This window comes from Phoca vitulina, unplaced genomic scaffold (genome assembly GCF_004348235.1).
Source record: "Phoca vitulina isolate PV1807 unplaced genomic scaffold, GSC_HSeal_1.0 scaffold2, whole genome shotgun sequence".
Classification (NCBI taxonomy): Eukaryota; Metazoa; Chordata; class Mammalia; order Carnivora; family Phocidae; genus Phoca; species Phoca vitulina.
Genome location: NW_022589705.1, coordinates 38,109,152 through 38,132,624, shown reverse-complemented (window position 1 = coordinate 38,132,624; position 23,473 = coordinate 38,109,152). Strand labels below are relative to the sequence as shown.

Below are 23,473 nucleotides of genomic sequence, written 5' to 3'. Positions count from 1 at the left end.
GGTACTTACCACAGTTACAGTTCTGCATTTGTTCGTGAGATTTTTTTGATGACAGTTTGTCTCTGCCAATTGGTCACAAGCTCCATCAGGACAAGAACATACCTGATTATAGGACAATCTCCCACATGAACATAGATGTCCCTGCACGTTTTTGATTTAGAGATCATGCTGGAGGACTAACAGACTGAGGATAGTCTGTTGTTCCCTAAATAACATTTTCATCTCTCATATTTCCAGTGATCAGTGTAGCTATTAGGCCTTGATTAGAAAGAGGAGTAAGACATTTTTCCTGACCTTAAGGAACTCATAGTCTAATAGTTGAATTAGAATAGAATAGAATCTAGCATGTAGTAGATACACAGAATATGAGTGTACTATTCTATGAGTTATCACAAACTTGCTCCAGTTTCTGTATGTTCTTGTTAATACTTGGTATTGTTGGTCTTTTTGACTTTAGCCATTCTGGTGGATGTGTTGTTTCAATTTTCATTCCCTGGATTATTAACGATGTAGGCTCCTCTTCAGTTCATTTGTCATTTGGATACCCTCTTTTGTAAAAATGACAGTTCAAGTCTTTTACCCATTTTTCTATTGTTTTCTGTTTTTCTTATTGATTTGTAAGAATACTTTTTTTAAAGATTTTATTTATTTTTGAGAGAGAGCAAGCGAGCACGAGTCGAGGGGAGAGGGGCAGAGGGACAAGCGGACTCCCCGCTGAGCAGGGAGCCCGCCACAGGGCTCCATCCCAGGACCCTGGGATCATGATCTGAGCGGAAGGCAGATGCTTAACCGACTTAGCCACCCAGGCGCCCTCATTTGTAAGAATACTTTTTATATTTTCAAAAGAAGCCCTTTCTTGATAGTATGTGTTGCAAATATCTTCTCCAACTGACATTTTCATTCTCTTAATAGTGTATTTAATAAAAAGAAGTGTTTTTTTTATGTTAAAGCCATTCAATTATAAAACTTCTTTATGGTTAGGGAATTTTAGGTCCTATTTAAGACATTCTGGTCTACCTTAAGGTCTAGAAGATATTTTGTTATATGTTATCTCCTAAAATCCTTACCATTTTACTTTTCACGTTTAGATCTGAACATCCATTTGGAATGAGTTTTGCATGTCATATCATATAGAGAGTCAAGTATCATCGTTTTCTACATGAACATCCAACTGTCCAAGTAGCACTCACTGAAAAGGCTGTGCTTTCCCCACTGCATTGTAGAGCCACCTTTGTCCTAAGTCGTATGCCCATATATTTAGACAGTGGATCTATTTCAGAGTTCTGTCTTGGTTTCAATGGTTTACTGGTCTTCCTTAAAATTCAGTACCTCACTGTCTTAATTACTGTGGATTTGCTATGAATCACATTCTGTGACAATAAGTTATATCAGTTTATCCTTTTTCTTTAAGATTTTCTTGGCTATTCTTGGCCCTCTGCATTTTCAAATAAATTTCAGTCTGTTTTTCAATTCCCAGGATATACAAAAATTTAACAAAGCTGCTGACATTTAGAGATTACATTAAATCTATAGATCAGTTGGGAAGCATTGACATATTTTATGATATTAAGTGTTCCATTCATGAATATGGCATATACCTTGTTTTATTTCTGCCAAGGTCTGTGTAGTATTCTTGTGTCATTTTTCATTAGATTTTTGCACTAGGTGATTAAATGATTTTTTGTGGTTAAGTAACATTTTTATTTTTTCAATGAGATAACATTTCATAATTTTCACCGTTTATATATAAACACAGGTTAATAAAACACATCACCAAACAATAAAATTTCATACTTAATATTTATAGTTGCATAGTTCCATGCTCACATGTTTTTAAGTATTGTATATATTAACAAATTTCACAACACATCATTATTCTTAGAGTCATTAAAAGACACCTAGAAATCTTCTAATCTATGATAGTAAATCACAACTTCTCAAGAACAGCAACAAAAAATAGTGAAGATTTAGAAATAAGTGGTAGTCACTTAGGTGTTTTAATTTAACATTTTAGATTTGAAGCCACAATAGCCACCCAGCACACAAGGACCCTATGTTCACTTCAGTGAGAGGGAAGCGCTGAAATGCTGAGTAGGGGCAGGTACAGATTAACTTCAATCAGTGCTGATGGAAGAGTTTAAAATACACTAAAAACGTTTAGAAAATGTCATGACTGGGCATGTTGGAACTGAGTACTTGTACAGGATGGAACATCTGTCAGTAGGTCTCAAGAAACTGGGAGCAAAAGTGTTTCTTGGGCTTCAGGTTCATAGTCTTGACACCCTTCCTCAGAAGGCATCTCATACGCTTCATTGTCCTGATGGTCGGGCATATCTTCCAGAATTCCTTCCTGTGGGCCTCCTTCTTCACTCAGGCTAATGTGAAGACGTCAGCAGGCAGGCATTTCTTTCTGGAGGTTCTTAGAGTAGGAAGTATTTCCTTGCTGCTCCAGCTTCCTGAGTCTCCCCACATTCTTTGGCAAATGCCCTTTGGGTTGTATGGAATTTCTTGGAAAGCCAACAATGACTGATCAAGTCTTTCTCAAGCAGCACCACACTAAAGCTCAATTAAGTAGTATTTTAAATTCATTTTTAAATTGTTTGTTCCTCGTATATAGGAGTAAAATTGATTTTTGTAGGCAGAGACCATGCTAAATTTGCATATTTATTCTAACGGCTTTTAAATTCTTTTGGATTTTTTGCATGTACAATCACATTGTCTCAAATGACTATTGTATTTCTTTCTTTCCAATCCTATGTTTTATTTCTTTTTCATGTTTTATTGTACTGTCAAAAAACTCCATTACAGTGTTGACTAGAAATGCTTATGATAGGCATCTTTATTTCAACGCAGGGGGAAGGTGTCAACATCTCTCAATTAAGTATGATGCTTGTTGTAAATTTTATGTATTTATTCTTTACCAAATTATGGATGTTCTGTTGAATTCCTAGTTTGATAAAGAGTATTTATCGTGAATGAATGTTCAGTTTTACCAAATTTTTTCCCACATTTATTTTGTTAAGATGATCTTTTGATTTTTCTCTTCTATTTCGTTCATTTGATAAATTACAGTGCTTGATTTTTGAAAGGCAAACTAATTTTTCCTGCATGGAATAAACATAAATTGGTCATGACAGACATAATCTGTTTATATCTTGATGGATTCATCGCTGATATTTTACTTAGAATTTTTGCATCTATGTTCATGTGGGAGATTGTCCTATAATTTTTCTTTCTTTTAATGTCCTTATTAGACTTTGGATTCAAGATTATGCTGGCCTAATAGAATGAACTGAGAAGTAGTCATTCCTTTTATATTAAGTAGAAGGGTTTCTGTTAGCTTCGTGTCTGGTACAATTCACTGGTAAAGCCATCCAGGTTTTGAGTTTTCTTTGTATGAGGGTTTTGAATATGGATTTAATAATCTGATTTTCTGTTTATTCTTCTATCAGTGTAGGGAAGTTGTGTTTTTCCTAGAAATCTGTTCATTTCATATAAATGTTCCAACTTGTTTTCATTAAGTTCTTAATATCCTTTGTCATCTTAATCTCTGTAGTATATTTAGGAATTCATTCCCTCTTATTATCAATATTTATTTTTGCCTTCCCTCTTTTTCTTGATTAGTTTCACCAGGGACCCTTAGTTATACTATGTTTATTTTATGTTTTTGCCCCGCTATTATCTTTATCTTTTCCTTCTTTCTACTTTTTAGTCAACCTAAAAAAGGCCTTATTTTTTTTTTTTACCATTTTGAGATGAATGCTTAGATCCCTAATTCCAAGGTCTTCCCCCCCCCACCATATTCATTTAAAACAATAAAATGTTCCGTGACTATGGGTGTAGCTACATCCCATAAGTTTTGAAATGTCATAATTTATTATCATTTAATTAAAAATATTTTCTACTTCCACCGTGAGTTCTTTTTTTAATTTAATTTAATTTAATTTTTATTTTATTATGTTATATTAGTCTTTGACCAAGGATTATGTTAAAGTATATTGTTTAATTTCTAAACACAAGGATTTTTTAATTTTAATTTTTATTATTTATGCAGAGCTTACTTTCACTGTAGTCACTGAAGGTAATCTGAATGTGATTTTCAATCATTTGAAATTTATTTAAATTTCCTTTATGGTTCAGAATATGGTCAACTTTTATAAATTTTCTATGTGTATTTTAAAAGACTTTATATTCAACTTGGTGGTTGTATCTATCTATCATCTATAAAATTGTTAATTGTGTTAAGATCTCCCCTTTCCTTACTGATTTTTTGCCATGTGTTCTATTAGTTACTTGGAAAGATATATTAAAATCTCCCACTATGTTTGTGGATTTGTGACTTTCTTCTTTTAGTTCTGTTTAAATTCAGCTTTGTGTACTGAGAGCCTATATTACTGGGTCATGCAAATTAAGGTTATTATTTCTTCCTGGATAGTTAATCTTTTATCGTAATGAAATGACACTCCTTTAGCTCCAGTAATACTTCTCTTCCTAAAGTCTATACTTTGACATTTCAGGTTTTTTTCACTTTTATTGAAGTATAATTGACAAACAAAAATTGTACAACTTGATTTTTTATATGTGTGAAATGATCACCGCAATCTAGCTAGCTAAGTTATCCACCACCTCACATAGTTACCATTTTCTTTGTTTTTCTTTTTTGTGGTGAGAAATACTTAAGATCTACCCTCTTAGCAAAGGTTCAAGCATATAATACAGTACTGTTAACCATAGTCACATTGCTATTTATAGATCTGTGGAACTTACTCATCTTGCATAACTGATAACTTGTACCTTTTCACCAACATCTCCTCATTTCCTTCTCTACCCAGCCCCTGACAACCACCATTCTACTCTTTGCATTTGTGACTTTGACTATTCTAGATTTCACATATAAGTGAGATCATGCAGTATTTGTCTTTCCTTGTCTCGCTTATTACACTTAACATAATGTCCTCCAGATTCATCCATGCTGTCACAAAGGCAGAATTTCCTACTTTTTTAAAGGCTAAATAATATCCCATTGTACATATATTCCATATTTTCTTTATCCATTCATCTGCTGACAAACATTTAGGTTGTTTTTTTTTTGGTAGAAATGGGTTATTTGGAATTTATTTTCTTCAGTTTTTTAAATTGAGGTATAATTGACATATCATTAATTCATTTCAGGTGTATAGCACAATTATTCCATATTTGTATATGCAAAATGATCACAGTAAGTCCAGTTAATATCCATTACCATACACAGTTACAAAAATTGTTTCTCTCATGATGAGAACTTTCAACATCCACTCTCCTAGCTACTTTCAGTTTTTTTTTTCCTTTGCCCATGAAATGTCAAATCAGGTTTGATGTTTGTATAGTTTTACCATCTTTCTATTGGTTAATGTTTCCATGGTATGTTTTTTCCATCCTTTTACTTTTAACATTTCTTTTTTTTTTTATGTTATGTTAATCACCATACATTACATCATTAGTTTTTGATGTAGTGTTCCATGATTCATGGTTTGCGTATAACACCCAGTGCTCCATTCAGTATGTGCCCTCTTTAATACCCATCACCAGGCTAACCCAACCCCCCACCCCCCTCCCCTCTAGAACCCTCAGTTTGTTTCTCAGAGTCCATAGTCTCTCATGGTTCGTCTCCCCCTCCGATTCCCCCCCCCTTCATTTTTCCCTTCCTACTATCTTCTTTTTTTTTCTGTATCTTTCTTTTTTTTTTTTAAAGATTTTATTTATTTATTTGACAGAGAGAGACATAGCGAGAGAGGGAACACAAGCAGGGGGAGTAGGAGAGGGAGAAGCAGACTTCCCCGCGGAGCAGGGAGCCCGATGTGGGGCTCGATCCCAGGGTCCTGGGATCACGACCTGAGCCGAAGGCAGACGCTTAACGACTGAGCCACCCAGGTGCCCCTTTCTGTATCTTTCTATTTCAAGTGTACAGCTATATCAAGCACCTCTGATGCTCTGTCTTATATTCTTATAGCCCACCTTTTACTTGGTCATTGCTGCTGTGACCAGCTTCATGCCATTGTAATCTGTAGCCACTCACTGGGGACATTTGGCTTCCTGCCCAGGGACTCACACATCCACAGTGTGAAAGTATGGGAAAGGTAATATGCCTGGGGGCAACTCTTGACCACTAGGGGACAGGATCTGGGGGACAGAGGCTCCTCACATGTGCCCCTCAGAAGGCCTAGCAGCATGGCGGTCCCAGTCCCCAGTTGCAGTGACTAATTGGATACTGCACCTTTGCATTGGCTTGTCCTCCTCCTCTAGATTCTCCCCAGTCCCCACCACCAGCACCACCAGTTTATGGATCCTCCCATGCTGCAAGACCATATGGCCTGAAAAGCCTAACATACTCATTATCCGGCTCTTTACAGAAAAAATTGTCTAAATCCTATTCTAGGGATCACAACGTGCATCGTTAACTTAATGTCTCATAGAATTCAGTATTTCTGCCACTTCCTGAACAAATCCTTAGAACAGTTGAACTTCATGTACCTGCCTCATGACCAATCTCTATTTTTAAATACCACAAAATACTTTTAGTATTCTTTTATATGGTCAATACTCTTTTAGGTTTACCTACATATTTACCGTTTCATTGCTGTTCATTCATTACTCTGGGCCAATTTTCTATCTTGGATCATTTTTCTTCTACCTAAAGAATATTTTTTAATGTTTCCATTAGTGTAGAATTTCTGAGGACAGATAACTCTCAGTTTTTGTTTGTTTGAAAATATCTGTATTTACTCTTGATTTTTGAAAGATATTTTTACTGCATACAGAAACCTAGGTTGGCAGTTATTTTGTATTGGCTCTTTAAAGATACCATTTTAAAAAATAAAATAAAAATAAAATTTGCATTTCTTTGAAAAAAGATACTATTTCATTGTTTTCTGGCTTTCATTGTCACTTTTGAAAATATAGCTGTTTATTTTTGCTCTTCTGAAGGTAATCTCTCATTGATTTTCTTCTGGCAGCTTTAAAGATTTTTTTGTTTTGTTTTGCTTTGGGTTTTTGTCTGTCTAAACTTTTAGCAGTTTTACTATGATATGCTTAGATCTGAGGTTTTCTGTTTCTTCTTTTTGGCTTTAATATTGCTTTTTGAATCTGAGGCTTGATATCATTTGTGAGTATATTGTCTAATACTCCTTCTTCATTTTCTCTCCCCTTCTAGAACTTTCTAACCATTCTCTCATTTGTCTTTTTTCCTATTTTCTGTACTTTTCCTACCCTTGTCCCCCCGTGTTTCATTCTGTATATTTTATTCTGCTCTTTTAGTTCACTAATTCTCTTCTCAGGTATGCCTAATTGGCTGTTAAATACACTTAATCACCTAATATAATGGGAATTTGGGGTGATTCTAAAGGGATTTAGTCCTGTGAGTCTGGTTCAAACATACCCTGATGGTGTAGCCCTGTGGAGTCCAACCAAAAGGGGGGCAGCAATAGTAGTTTCTAGAGCTCCTTCTCCTGGGTAGAACCCACATTCTAATTTTTGTCCCCCATCCCCGTAGTCTGTTTAAAATTCTGCCCAGAAATTATTTCCATGTTAAATGATAGTGAAGTCTAATTATCTATCCTTTTTTTCCTCTTATGATCTAATCTAGCTTCTGTGATAATGATGTGTGTTCAGGAAATGTTTAATGGATGAAAGAAATAATTTATCTTACATTTTCACTGTGGGCAGAATAGGGAAGCAAATTTAAGCCCAATATTAGAAAGAACTTCCCAGTTATTAGAGTCTTCCAATAACAAAACGGGCTGCCTTGTAAGTAGTAGGTACCCATCCCAAGAAATACTGATAAGAACATTCAAGTTCAAATGTTCAACTTTAAAAATCGCTTGTCAAGAGACTGTGGAGATAATTACAGGTTTGGCATTAATTTGGGTCAGATAACCTCTCAAGTTTTTTCCAGCCTTTGGTTTCTGTGATTTCAGCTTTTGTTCCAATTTGATCTTCTCTCTCTCTCTCTCTTTTTTTAGTACTTTGCTTCCTGGTTTCTGACAGTGTCATCTGAATTATGGAGTGTAGGCCTTCTGACACATCTTCATAAAGAATAGGCCAGTCAAAAGTACTGACAGTTAGGAACAGGGAGTATTAAAACAAGCTCACTTGGCAATCTGACACAGTGAATGTCTTTGGTTATCAAAGGCAGTCACGGGTTCATTTCAACAGAATAATCATTCAGGTAAGGGACTTTAAGTCAATGGACAGAGGAGGTTTGGCATGTCTATATAATGACAGAAAAAAATTGATTTAGTTGATTCATTAAGAGAAATAATATCAGCATTTGAAAAGCTTACTTCCTTGTAGACAAAAGTGGTGTCTCAAATTTTGTTCTCATTTATGTATGTACTCATTCATTCATTGAATCAGCAAATATATTTCGAGAACCTAGGGTATGAAAAGGTATGTCGAGGATCCATTTTGTTTGGTGATACTTCTCAACATGTCACAAGTGAATTTCATGAAAAGTTTCTAGGGACTTCACATCTTTTGGAATGCAGTGGTATCTGCTTCTATTTTGGGGGAAAAAAACATGAACGACTCAAATATTTTTCCCTTTAACATAGAGTACTGTTGGAGAAGGTGAGGCCCTAATGACCGGGCATGTGTGGGGGTTACTAGGACTCAGATGAGCACACGAGTGGCTGTGGCTGTGTTATCCCCAGCTGCCACAGTCCTCACCGGTTCTACATCTTAATTGTTTTTTCTAATTCTAATTCTATATTGTGTCATTCATACCAAAGAAAGATAGCAAGTTAATTACAATGATAAAATTAAATAATTCCCAGACTCACTTCAAAGTCATGTTTCTCAAACCTGAAGTTGCATTTCATTGATCAAAACTCTTAGATATTCCACTTTTCTGTAAACCTGAAACTGCTTTTTAAAAAAGGCTTTTAATTTAAAAAAAATAAGCAAAATGCAATTTTATTTGAAGTCTGAAAAAGTCTTATATAAATTTCTCTAGTATTTCAGAAGCCAACTGTAAAAAACAAAATACAGTAGTGATTACATATATGTCTATCCATGGCTTCATTGTGTTATGTAGGGAGAAGCACTTACATTGTAGCCTGAAGCAAAACACAAAATGTATTAAAGTAAACCATTTCATTTGTTTAAGTGCACAATGAAAGAATTTCAAAAGTCAAAAAGTTTTTATCTGTATTTAATACTAAACTAGTAATTCAGGGTTTTTTCCCCATATTTTGATATACATTGTAACTAAACCAAGAGTAATATAACATTTTATTTTTCAGAAATTGTATTCTTCCTAATATTTTCTATGTATTTATTTATTTTAGGGAGAGAGCAAGCGGGGGTCGGGATGGGGGTGGGAGGCGGGGTGTCCAGGGCGGGGCAGACGGAGAAAGAGAATCTCAAGCAGTCTCCATGCTTAGCATGGAGCCTGACACAGGGCTCAGTCTCACAACCCTGAGGTCATGACCTGAGCTGAAATCAAGTCGGATGCTTAAATGACTGAGCCACCCATGAGCCCCCCCTAATATAATTTATTTAAAACAAATTTTGAAGGATGTCATTTGTTATATTGGGTAAGGCTAAATATTACCAAGGATTTTATTAAACATAAATTTTACAATATAATATTTGATAAAATAAAGGTTTTAACTTCAAATAATGTCTTTATCATATATCATTATAAAGTGATTTTCTAAAGTATTAGGGCTTCTCAAAAACTATTTAGAAGTTTTTTTTTTTTTTTATTAGGAAATACTAAACTACAGAGATGGAGAGCTTTTCCTCTTATTTTACAGTTGAGAAAACGGAGGCTCAGAAAAAATGAACTATTTGTTCAAAGGCCAAAAATTAACAGATGGCAGATTCTAGATTTAAATTCAAGATGATCTGATTCTAAAATTCATGCTCTTAATCACAAATGCCAATGTGTGGCTTAGACAGTGGTAGGGGGACCTGGGGGAGGGGGAGTCTGAATGACATTTCAAAGACACAATCCATAGGCAATGCTGATGGCTCAGAGAAATGAAAGTTTTGATGAGTAAGGGTTCTCTTCTAGCTGAGAAATTTAGGAAAATAGTGTTGCTACCATAAAATACCATAACAGTAGAAAAATAAATAAATAAACAAGATAGGAATTTCATTTAGGGAAAAAGGTGCTGAGATTGATTGTGGCCTTGCTAAGTCAAAAGTAGCATTAAGACTTATGGGTAGGGGTGCCTGGGTGGCTCAGTCATTAAGCATCTGCCTTTGGCTCAGGTCATGATCCCAGGGTCCTGAGATCGAGCCCTGCATCGGGGTCCCTGCTCAGTGGGAAGCCTGCTTCTTCCTCTCCCTCTGCCTGCTGCTTGTGTTCCTTCTCCCATTGTCTCTGTCAAATAAATAAATACAATCTTTAAAAAAAAAAAAAAAGACTTACAGGTAGAGCTGTCCTATAAAGCATTTGAAAATACAGGACTTAGATTCTGTTGAAAGTCAGTGCTGAAAATGTAGATTCAGGATCCATCAACTAAGGGTAGTGGTTGAAACCAGAACAGGTGAAAAAGAATGAGAAGAGCATGAGAATCTGGAGACATGACCTAAAAACAGTAACATGATCTAAACCTCAAGGAAGGCCCCCACTTGTGGGCTTAAGGAGGGAAAAATGTGAGCCAAGAAAATAAAGAAATAAACAAATAAGTAACAAAAAGTTAAAAGGAGGACCGGGAACAACCTAGAATCATGAAAGCCAAGAAATAATAAACATGGCTAAAATTTATTGAGCACTTACCATGGATCAAATTTGCGTTGTGTATTTCACATACATTATCTTATTTAATCGTTATAGTAACTCAAGGAGGTAGGTCTGTAGATCTTTATTGATAGATGAAGACACAGAGGCTTTGCAAAATTAAGCCAATATGCCTGTCACTCAGCTGGCAAGTCCTAGGGCAAAAACTGGAATGTGTGTTTCCAGCCTCCAGGGTCCATTTTCCAACCAGTGGTCTCTAGAGTGTACAAGGCAAACCACTGTGGTGTGGGAAGAAAATGTTAAAATTGCAATTATTGTATCTCTTCTTCTTTAAATTGCATTTTTGTGTATGTTTTACACCAAGCATCCTATATTAGTATGGTGAATGTGCATATTTTCTAAATTAATAAGTATATATTTATTGGGGCATATGCTCAGTAAATTTACTAATGTAAGGATGCAAAAAATATTGGAATCATTTCTTTATTATTATTTTTTGAATCATTTCTTTAAACTGCTATACAAAACCACCTTTTTGTCTTGTCCCATCTTCAACAAGAAACTACATTCACTTTCTATGGCCATGCTGTCTTTTAAATGCAGTACTAGTTCTAATTGAGTTAAATAAGAACTGTTTTCTTTTCAAGTTATTCCTTGGTATTTTCAGAAATTTGTGAAAGCTTTTGGATTTAATTGGTTCTTTGTAATAGTAAAAGGAGCACAGGCTTTAGACCAGACAGATACCCGCTTTGACCTTTCTGACCATGTGACCTCAGACAAATACTTCATTTCTCAGAGCCAGGTTTGTTCATCTGTAAACTGGAGATAATATGTACCTGGCAGAGTACTGCAAAGTTTAGCAATATCGTATGAAAATAACTTAGCACCGGGCCTGGCATACAGTGGATACTTTTAGATTTTATTTATTTATTTGAGGTGGGGGCGCACACATGGTGAAAGGGGATGAGGAAGGGCAGAGGGAGAGGGAGAAAGAGAATCTGGAGCAGACTCTGCGCTGAGCCCAGAGCCCCATGCAGGGCTCAGTCTCACAACCCTCAGATCATGACCTGAGCCGAAATCAAGAGTCGATTGCTTAACCAACTGAGCCACCCAGGGGCCCCTACAAGCGATACTTTAAAAGAACAGCAAAAAGTAATAATAGGAGCAGTTTACTGTAGAGAATATCTATAGTTCAATCATCATGTCCCCTCTAAAATCCAGTCACATATACCTTTGGCAAAGTTTTGCCTATACTGTCCTTAATTTAACCTGGGTACTTGTTTGAACATAGACAAAAAGGATTTTCCAGAAATATGGAGGCCACTGCATACAGCTGTGCAGGTTGGGGAATGCCATTTACATGAGCTACAGGCATACCTTGGATATATTGTGGGTTCAGGTCCAGACCACTGCAATAAAGCAAATATCACAATAAAGCAAGTCAGGTGAGAATTTTGGTTTCCCAGTGTAAATAAAAGTTAATGTTTACACTATACTGTAGTCTATTAAGTGTGCAATGGCATTATGCCTTAAAAAAATACCTTAATTTTAAAATATTTTATTGCGGGGTGCCTGGGTGGCTCAGTCGGTTAGGCAGCTGCCTTTGGCTCAGGTCATGACCCAGGGTCCTGGGATCGAGCCTCGCATCGGAGTCCTGGAGTCCTGGGATCAAGCCCCGCATCAGGTTCCTCTGATGGATCTGGGCAAAATCAACTGAAAACCTTTTGGAAAGGATTCACCATCCTAGATGCTATTAAGAAACAAATAATACATTATATGTTTAGAAAAAAGATAATAGGAAGAGAAAAACAAAGGAGGGGAAATGGGAGGGGGAGACGAACCATGAGAGACTATGGACTCTGAGAAACAAACTGAAGGTTCTAGAGGGGAGAGGGGTGGGGGGATGGGTTAGCCTGGTGATGGGTATTAAAGAGGGCACATACTTCATGGAGCACTGGGTGTTATATGCAAACGATGAATCATGGAACACTGGGTGTTATATGCAAACAGTGAATCATGGAACACTACATCAAAAACTAATGATGTAACGTATGGTGATTAACATAACATAATAAAATTAAATTAAAAAAAAAGTCACCCACTTAATCTCTTTCCTTCCCAGCTTTTTGAATTTATTTTCATAGTGGGCTGATTCTAACACTAATCTTATATACATACTTTAGTAAAAATGGTAATCTTTAAAAAAAAACATTTGTGATTTGTGGAAAGAGGTCAAAATATCAACATTAACAGGAGTTTGGAAGTTGATTGCATCCCTCATGGATGACCTTGAGGGGTTCAAGACTTCAGTGGAGGAAGTAGCTGCAGATGTGGTGGAAATAGCAAGAGAACTAGAATTAAAGTGGGCCCTGAATATATGACTGAATTGCTGTATCTCATGATAAAACTTTAAGGAGTTGATTCCTATGGATGAGCAAAGCAGGTGGTTTCTTGAGATGGAATCTACTCCTGGTGAAGATGTTGTTTGATAGCACTTTACCCACAGTAGAACTTCTTTCAGAATTGGAGTCATTCCTCTGAAACCGTTCTGCTGCTTTACCAACTACGTTTATGTACCATTTTAAGTCCTCTGTTGTCATTTCGACACCCTTCACAGCATCAATTGACTTTGCCCAGATCCATCAGAGGAATCACTACCTATGGCAGCTATTGCCTTACAAAATGTATTTCTTAACTAGTAAGACTTGAAAGTTGAAATTACTATGTGGTGCATGGGCTGCAGAATCAATGTTGTGTTAGCAGGCCATGAAAGCAATGTTAATGTCACTGTCCATTTCCATCAGAGCTCATGGGTAATCAGGTGCATTGTTAATGAGCAATAATATTTTGAAAGGCATCTTTTTTCTGAGCAACAGGTCTCAACAGTAGGCTTAAAATACTCAATAAACCATGTTTTAAACAGATGTGCCATCATCCAGGCTTTGTTGTTCCATTTTTAGAGCATAGGCAGAGTAGATTTAGCATAGTTCTTAAGGGCCCTAGAATTTTCAGGATGGTAAATGAGCATTGGCTTCAACTTAAAGTCACCAGGTGCATTAGCTCCTAAAAACAGAGTAAGCCTGTCTTTGAGGCTTTGAAGCCACGCACTGACTTCTCTGTATCTGAGAAAGACCTAGATGGCATCTTCTTCCAGGACAAGACTGTTTCGTCTGTACTGAAAATCTGTTGTTTCATGTAAGCTACAGCATTAATTATCTTACCTAAATAACTTGCTAGATAACTTGCTGCAGCTTCTCCCTCAGCACTTGCTGCTTCACCTTTGCACTTCCATGTTACGAGAAGGCTTCTTTCCTTAAGCCCCATGAACTTACCTCTGATAGCTTCAGACTTTCTTTCTGCAGCTTCCTCACCTCTCTCAGCCTTCATAGAATTGAAGAGAGTTAGGGCCTTGCTCTGGTTTAGGCTTTGGCTTTGGCTTAACGGAGTGTTGTAGCTGGTTTGATCTCTCAATAACTTTCTCCGTATCAGCAATTAGCCCATTTCACTTTCACTTTCTTATCATTTACGTGTTCACTGGAGTAGCACTTTTAATTTCCTTCAAGAACTTCAAGGTATGCCTTGATAAGAGTAATGGCTCCCCCTATTCTTGTACAGAGCAGTATCCCTAGAAATATCCTGGCAAAGACATAGAGGGCCAAAGATATGGCATCCTCAACAGAATTAAAAGAGACGAATGCCACTGCCCACACTTGCATTGGTTGGTGTGTTAAATGCTTGTCTGCTTGTTTGATGTTCTTCGCAGATCTGTACTCCCGACTTGGTGGTATTCTTGGCTTGTGCCAATCAGAGGCTCAAAGAAAGATTACTGAAGCGCGCAGAGCAACAGGGACGGCCTGACGACAATCTGAAAGCTACCCAAAGGAGACTAATGAACTTCAAGCAGAATGCTGCTCCATTGGTCAAATACTTCCAGGAAAAGGGGCTCATCATGACAGTAAGTTAGCTATACTTTTACATGTCCAGTATAAGAACAGTCTTTCAGATTTCTAATTCACCTGTTCTCATTTAGAAACCCTCTTTACTTTAAAAAAAAAAAAAAAAAGTGGCTTTTCTTGGGTTTTAGATCCAATGGGAAAAAAATTGATAATTTTTACCTGCTTTGCCTTGATTAAGTCATTATGATAAAAATACTTTCAGTTTAGTTTAATTTTATAAAAAATGATAAATTTTAACCTTGGCTACAATTCTATAGTCCCCCCCCCAAAAAAAGTATTTTTAAATAATTAGTTGGATAATTTTAAGTAGTACTTGCCCAGTTTCTCAACTCTTCTGTCTTTGGAAACCTAATAAAATTGATAGGCTTAAAAACACATAGTTGATAGAGTGTTCTATTAGACTTACATTGTAAGTCCGGTTTTATCACAAAGTACCACGTAAAGAAATGAGATCCTGATGGCACAAAAAAGTTTCCTAAGGGTTTGACTTGCTTGAAGAAGTAATAGTGTCTGAAAATGGAAGGCATTGATCTTTCTGCTCCATTAACACAATGCTAATATTTTCATAATTTGTTTTATGGTTAATGATACTCACTGTACCAACGAAAGATGAGACTGAATCATTATTTAATATAGTTATTAGAATACAGGAAGTTAGAGGTGAAGATTCAGCTAAATTATGATCCCCTAACATCAAAAATTCAAGTATTAGAGGAGACAAAGGAATCACTGACCATCTGATGAAAACATTTTATGGAGCAAGATACCAACATCAGAGCAACTCCATGATAGCAGGATGGTGGCAGAGCTCAGCAGAACCTTCCCCCCAGCCCTTGGGTTTTTCTCACCAGACCAGAGATTCTTGTCTAGTGAGGTTACAATGCCTGGTAGACAATCTGATGAAAATAATTCATGCCTTTCTTAATAAAATGCACATAAGATTTTTTTTTTTACAAATTTTAGGTAAATCTACTGAAGCTCATCCGCAGAGCCCCCATGACCTAGCAATTACTGGGTAAAAAAAATCTCTTCATTAGACTAGGATGCCCTTAGATCTGAGACAGTTACGACACTTGAATAATAATCTCTCTGCAGTCTTTTTAGCACTCTAAAGAAATATTTATTCGAATTTGCTCTTTGAGTCAAAGTTGTCATGTCAGAGAACTGTAAATCTGATCTGAAAATTGTTCACAGTGCCACAGTTCATTTTATGGTCTAAAAGAGACATTGAAAATAGGAAAGATTCAAGAAAGTCAGGGTGGATATTTCTCTGGCTAATTTTGTTGGGATTGTTCCCTGTTTCTCTTGCAAATTACCAATGCTTCTGCACTGTGTCATGAAAAAAGAAATTTACCCTACAGACCAAAACCCCCAACTGCAAAGTGCAGAGCCAGAGTTTTAATTGATGTTTGCAAGGCTTAAAGGTATTGCCAGAGTGTCTCTGATTACTCCCTGCCTGTCACGTTCGTCATCACAAGCAGAGCAGATTTCCCAAATGAATGCAGAGTGGGGATTGTTAATTTACTAATATTTTGCATGGAGGTGAAATGCCATTGCCTGTAATTGAGGGAGTCAATAACAATGTGGATGACAGCCTGTAACCTCACTGCTAAAACCAAATAAGCTTTAGGATAAACACCTCTTCTTACTGGGAGACTTGCCTTGGAAAGTCACCTTTTGAAAAGTGGTGAACACAAACACAGGCTAGGCTCTGGGGAATAGAATTAGAAAATTTTGTCCATCAAAGGAGCAAGTACTGCACCCTGAATCACATGTACTCCTTCAGAACGTGGATCATAGTTCAATTTTGGAATTAAAATATATCTGATAGCATTTCTGCTTTTAAAGACGAGTTAAATAATAAAACGATCATCCTTATTAATCACAAAACATATTAAGATTTTAATTTAAAAACTGGGAGTTAACAGATCAAACCCCTTTGTAGTTTTTTTCTGTTGCTTCTCCCTGCCCCTCTTAATTGATTCATTTATTCATTTAGTAAATATTTATTGAGAATCCCTGGGTGTCAGACATTCTCCTAGGTGCTAGGGATGCAAATCTAAATAAGCAAAAGGTAAGGATCTTTATTTTATTCCCTTACATATTACAAATTCCTAGAACAGTACCTGCCTGGTACATAGTGTGCTCCCAGTAAATGAATAAAGCTTACAGTCTATGGGGAGAGAGATACTAAACAATGAGTTATTAAATGTGATAACTGTCGCAAAGGAGAATGTACAAGGCATCCTCACATATGTCATGCACTGTGTTAGGAATTGACTAGAACAGACTCTTCTCACCCACAAGTAAGATTAATCATTTATCTTGGTGTGAGGTTCTTAAAGACCACGGAGACCACATCCCTCTTCAGTCCAGTTGAGAAACTTCATCTTGGTGCTTCTCTTCCCTACGGCTTTGGAGTCTGAAACTCTCACTTGAAATCTTATGCTCCAATGCCATTTAATAAATTCATGATGCTCTGGGACTTGGTCTCCATCTATAAATTGGAGATGACGTTACCTACCACATAATGTTGTTGTATGGGTGAAATGAGAGAATGTGTGTTGCACAGCAGACAGTAGCAATGCAGAGGCCATGTTTAGGGTGCACCATGCAGCCCCACTGCCTGGCTCAGATTCCAACTGCGCCACCTACCGCCTGCATCACCCCCTGCAGGCTACTCATCTTCTCTGTGACTCAGCTGCCTGACCTGTGAAATGGTTATAATCATCCATCCTACCTCAGTGTAATTATAAGGAGTAAATGGATACCATAACAGTGCCTGGAATGTTGTAAGGCCAATTTAAGTGATTGATATTGTTTTATAATTCTTGTGTTTCTTTCTGTCTCTTCCTTTCCCCTCCCAACCCATCTTTTGGAACCTACAATTACCACTAACAATTCCGTGCTCTCTGAGGGCTCACTGTTGCCTTTGTCACACAGATAGATTATTGAGGAAATCCAAAATGAAGAATCTAGGTTTTAAAAACTTCATGCCAAATTCATTTTTTCTTTAAAAATGTCTGTTATCAATTTTTAAATTGTCCTAGTGTTTTTTCTTAACTTCTGTATTGGTTATCTAATCAAGCCATAAAATGGCTGCGTCTGAATACTGTGATTGGATTGCAGCAAACATCAACTCATTTTTTTTCTTTTTTACTTCATCATTCACTCTGCATATTGGCAGATTTGACTCAAGAACGAACCCAGTGTGACTGAAGAGAAAACCTAATCAAAATAGCCAGGAAAATATGCTGTTATCTGAATACTGTATCTTATTGACATGGTTCCCATGACATGGACCTTTTCATTTTTATTCCTTTATTATACTTATCCATATATCCAGCCATCTGTGCATGAATTAAATGCTATGAAATCACAAGGCTAGGATATTAGGGACTTCATAGAATCTTCTCAGACAAGTTTATATGTTGTTTTTTAACTTACAATAGGGTCGGATGTAATTGCTCATCATATCTTTTACAGTTTTGTGCTTCTCGTTAAGTTAGGTGCTGTGAGTTCCCCAAGTTTGTCAAGAGTTTTGTTTTGAAGTTTGTTTGAGTATTACTGGGACCAAGAAAGCTGCTTAGTTAGTCTTACAGAGTAAGCTCTGTTTCGTGACATTTTGAAGCACTGGGACTTGATGAAACTATAGAACTCTTGAACTATCATTTCCCTTCTATAGGATCTTCAAAAGTCTCAGTAATATATATATATATGTGTGTGTGTGTGTGTGTAATGATAATTTATCTTTATTTTTAAAGCTTAAAGAAGCCCCTAGTCTGTTTTCATCATCCTCCCTAAGTTGGATGAAACTTATTGAAGAAATAGTATTAGTTAAGACAGGTCAAGCTTAAGTAAATTTGATGAACTATTTAAAAAATACACACAGTTTTGTTCGTTAAGAAAAAGTTATTCTAAAATGATTGAAAAATAATAGGGTGAGATGTAATGTTTATATTGTTATTTTCCAAAATGCACTGTGCTGTTGATCCAGCCAGGAAAACATGCCACTCACCAGGGAAAGGGTTACACACTTGTGTGCATTGAATAAATGCTACTCAATATAGATAACAATCATTACCACTGTTTGAAAGGCATATTTTCAGCACACACACAAAATATTAGGGATGACATGGTTACAAATAAAGTCTCTAAATAAATCTATTTGGCTTTAAGCAAAGCTCCCAATATTTGCCTTGTTTTTCTCATTTTGCAGTGGAGTAGGGAATACTTCATCACAGACTGGCTTCAGTGCTAGGGAACTGGCAGAGAGAACACATCCTTGTCAAAACCACAGTATTGTTAATTCAACAGATACTATCCCTGAGCCCCCCAGATAACCCCTTATGCCCTTATATCACTCCCTTCAAATTTGAGAATACCCATATTATATATTTCAAATTCACCACTGAAACTGTGTAGTTCCCATCCCACCAGACACTCGTAGCTGAAGGGAAAATAAATAGGAATAGTAAAAGTTAATTTAGACAGAACTGAATAATTATTTGTCGATTAACTTAGTTTCATAGGAATCAACACTAACATTTAAACACAAGTACACTTATCTCTAAACTGCGAGTGCATAGCCATTCGTTAATTATCACAGTTTCCACTAACATCGCCGCACGGGGTGGGTGAAAAAGAAATTTAAACCGCACAAACCCTCAGCAGGTTTAGCAACTCACCTAAACATAAGAAAGACAATGAAGATACTTCATAACAATTTACCCAAACAAATCCATTCTCCTAAAATTATACTCAGAGGAAAATTCTGTCATTGCTTCTCAATACTTGAGGTTGATGAATTTGTAAATAGGTAACATAATGAAGCTGTATTTCCTTTAAATAGCGTCACTTATTCTATCCTGTTTAAATATTCATTGTCATGTAATGAAAAGGCCCGTTAATTCCTTTTGGGTGGGTTTAGTAAGACAGAATATAGTCAATGAGTAGTGTTCAAAGGTTAATAAGAAAGGCTAAAGTTGTATTCTGGCACATACTTACTTGGGTGAAAATGGTGTATATATGTGCTGGATATATGGCCCTCTGAATTGTTTTAAATTCAATTTAAAAAAAAAACTGAGTAGACAGTGCCTTCTGGCATGAAACCTGATACTGTTAGAACTTCAATGTGAAGAGCCCAGAGGAAACATGAGAAATACTCATTTGACTTGAATACAGGGCAGCTTATAAGGAGTCACACTGTGTGGGCAACAAGCATTTATAGACTCCTACTGTGTGCAGACACGGCAAGAGAGAGCTGCCCTAGAAAAACTACTGTTGCTTCTTTTAGGAGAGTAGCATCTCTGTGGATTTTTTTGAATGGGTATTTGGATTTTTTTAAATTAACATATAATGTATTATTGGTTTCAGAGGTACAGGTCTGTGATTCATCAGTCTCATATAATACTCAGTGCTCATTTCATCACATGCCCTCCTTAATGCCCATCACCCAGTTACTTCATCCCTCCACCCCCACCCCTCCAGCAACCCTAAGTTTGTTTCCTATGATTAAGAGCTTCTTATGGTCTGTCTCCCTCTCTGATTTCATCTTCTTTTATTTTTTCCTCTCTTCCCCTATGATCTTCTGTTTTGTTTCTTAAATTCCACATATGAGTGAGATCATATGATAATTGTCTTTCTCTGATTGACTTATTTCGCTTAGCATAATACCCTCTAGTTCCATCCACGTCGTTGCAAATGGCATGATTTTTTTTTTTTTTATTGACACATAATGTATTATTTGTTTCAGGGGTACAGGTCTGTGGTTCATCAGTCTTCACAATTCACAGCGCTCACCATAGCACATACCCTCCCCAATGTCCATCACCCAACCACCTCATCCCTCCCACCCCCCTCCACTCCAGCAACCCTCAGTTTGTTTCCTGAGATTAAGAGTCTCTTATGGTTTGTCTCTCTCTCGGTTTCGTCTTGTTTCATTTTTCCCTCCCTTCTCTTATGATCCTCTGTCTTTTTTCTCAAATTCCTCATATCAGTGAGATCATATGATAATTGCTTTTCTCTGATTGACTTATTTTGCTTAGCATAATACCTTCTAGTTCCATCCACATCGTTGCAAATGGCAAGATTTCATTTTTTAATGGCTGAGTAGTATTCCATTGTATATATATATATGCCACATCTTTCTTCATAGTTTCATCTGTTGATGGACATCTGGGCTCTTCCCATAGTTTGGCTATTGTGGACATTGCTGCTATAAGTATTGGGGTGCAGGAGCCCTTCAGATCACTGCATTTATATCTTTGGGGTAAATACCCAGTAGTGCAATTGCTGGGTCATAGGGTAGCTCTATTTTCAACTTTTTGAGGAACCTCCATACTGTTTTCCAGAGTGGCTGCACCAGCTTGCATTCCCACCAATAGTGTAGGAGGGTTCCCCTTTCTCCACATCCTTGCCAACAGATGTCATTTCCTGACTTGTTAATTTTAGCCATTCTGACTGGTGTAAAGTGGTATCTCATTGTGGTTTTGATTTGTATTTCCCTGATGCCAAGTGATGTTGAGCACTTTTTCATATGTCTCTTGGCCATTTGGATGTCTTCTTTGGAGAAATGTCTGTTCATGTCTTCTGCCCATTTCTTGATTGGATTATTTGTTCTTTGGGTGTTGAGTTTGATAAGTTCTTTATAGATTTTGGATACTAGTCCTTTATCTGATATGTCATTTGCAAATATCTTCTCCCATTCTTTTTTTTTTTTAAGATTTTATTTATTTGTCAGAGAGAGAGAGAGCAAGTGAGCACAAGCAGGGGGGCAGCAGGCCTCCTCCTGAGCAAGGAGCCTGACACAGGGCTCGATCCCAGGACCCTGGGACCATGACCCGAGCCAGAGGCAGACACTTAACCTACTGAGCCACCCAAGCATTCCAATATCTTGTCCCATTCTCTTGGTTGTCTTTTGGTTTTGTTGACTATTTCCTTTACTGCGCAAAAGCTTTTTATCTTGATAAAGTCCCAATAGTTCATTTTTGCCCATGTTTCCTTGCCTTTGGTGATGTGTCTAGCAAGAAGTTGCTGCAGCCAAGGTCGAAGAGGTTGCTGCCTGTGTTCTCCTCTAGGATTTTGATGGATTCCTATCTCACATTGAGGTCTTTCATCCATTTTGAGTCTACTTTTGTGCGTGGTGTAAGGAAATGGTCCAGTTTCATTCTTCTGCATGTGGCTGTCCAATTTTCCTAACACCATTTGTTGAGGAGACTGTCCTTTTTCCATTGGATATTCTTTCCTTCTTTGTTGAAGATTAGTTGACCGTAGAGTTGAGGGTACATTTCTGGGTTCTTTGTTCTGTTCCATTGATCTATGTGTCTGTTTTAATGCCAGTACTATACTATCTTGATGAGTACAGCTTTGTAATAGAGCTTGAAGTCCAGAATTGTGATGCCACCAGTTTTGGTTTGCTTTTTCAACATTTCTTTGGCTATTTGGGGTCTTTTCTTGTTCCATACAAATTTTAGGATTATTTGTTCCAGCTCTGTTAAAAAAAGTTGATGGTATTTTGATAGGGATTGCACTGAATATGTAGATTGCTCTAGGTGGCATAGACATTTTAACAATATTTGTTCTTCCAATCCATGAGAATGGGATGTTTTTCCATTTCTTTGTGTCTTCCTCAGTTTCTTTAATGCGTGTTCTATAGTTTTCTAAGTACAGATCCTTTGCCTCTTTGTTTAGGTTTATTCCTAGGTGTCTTATGGTTTTTGGGTGCAATTGTAAATGGGATTGACTCCTTAATCTCTCTTTCTTCTGTCTCATTGTTAGTGTGAAGGAATGCAACTGATTTCTGTGCATTGATTTTATATCCTGCCACATTGCTGAATTCCTGTATGAGTTCTAGTAATTTTGGGTGGAGTCTTTTGGGTTTTCCTCATAGAGTAACATGTCATCTGCAAAGAGTGAGCATTTGACTTCTTCTTTACCAATTCGGATGCCTTTTATTTCTTTTTGTTGTCTGATTGCTGAAGCTAGGACTTCTAGTACTATGTTGAACAGCAGTGGTGATAGTGGACATCCCTGCTGTGTTCCTGATCTTAGGGGAAAAGCTCTCAATTTTTCCCCATAGAGAATGATACTCGCTGTAGGCTTTTCATATATATGGCTTTTATGATATGGAGATATGTTCCCTTTATCCCTACACTGTGAAGAGTTTTAATCAAGAAAGAATGCTGTACTGTATCAAATGCTTTTTCTGCAGCTATCAAGAAGATCATACGGTTCTTGTCCTTTCTTTTATTTATGTAATGTATCACATTGATTTATTTGCGGATGTTGAACCACCCTTGCAGCCCAGGAATAAATCCCACTTGGTCATGTTAAATAATCCTTTTAATGTACTGTTGGATCTTATTGTCTAGTATTTTGGTGAGAATTTTTGCATCCATGTTCATCAGGGATATTGGTCTGTAATTCTCCTTTTTGGTGGGGTCTTTGTCTGGTTTGGGGATTAAGGTAATGCTAGCCTCATAGAAAGAGTTTGGAAGTTTTCCTTCCATTTCTATTTTTTTGAAATAGCTTCAGAAGAGTAAGTATTAATTCTTCTTTAAATATTTGGTAAAGGGACACCTGGGTGTCTCAGTCATTAAGTGTCTGCCTTCGGCTCAGGTCGTGATCCCAGGGTCCTGGGATCAAGCCCCACATCAGGCTCCCTGCTCCTCAGGAAGCCTGCTTCTCCCTCTCCCACTTCCCCTGCTTGTGTTCCCTCTCTCGCTGTCTCTCTCTGTCAAATAAATAAATAAAAATCTTTAAAAAATAATAATAAAAATAAATGTTTGGT

General features: G+C 36.9%; 1 protein-coding gene across 2 annotated transcripts in view; it reads left to right on the top strand.

Annotated features, from left to right (window-relative positions):
• The window catches only part of AK5 (adenylate kinase 5), a 241,890-nt gene that overhangs the window by 39,294 nt on the left and 179,123 nt on the right, over nt 1-23,473 (top strand). For both annotated transcript variants that reach the window (XM_032425645.1, XM_032425635.1), the window contains exon 6: nt 14,490-14,681. In XM_032425645.1, coding sequence (XP_032281536.1) covers nt 14,490-14,681 — 192 coding nt within the window. The remainder of the gene's footprint in view (nt 1-14,489; nt 14,682-23,473) is intronic.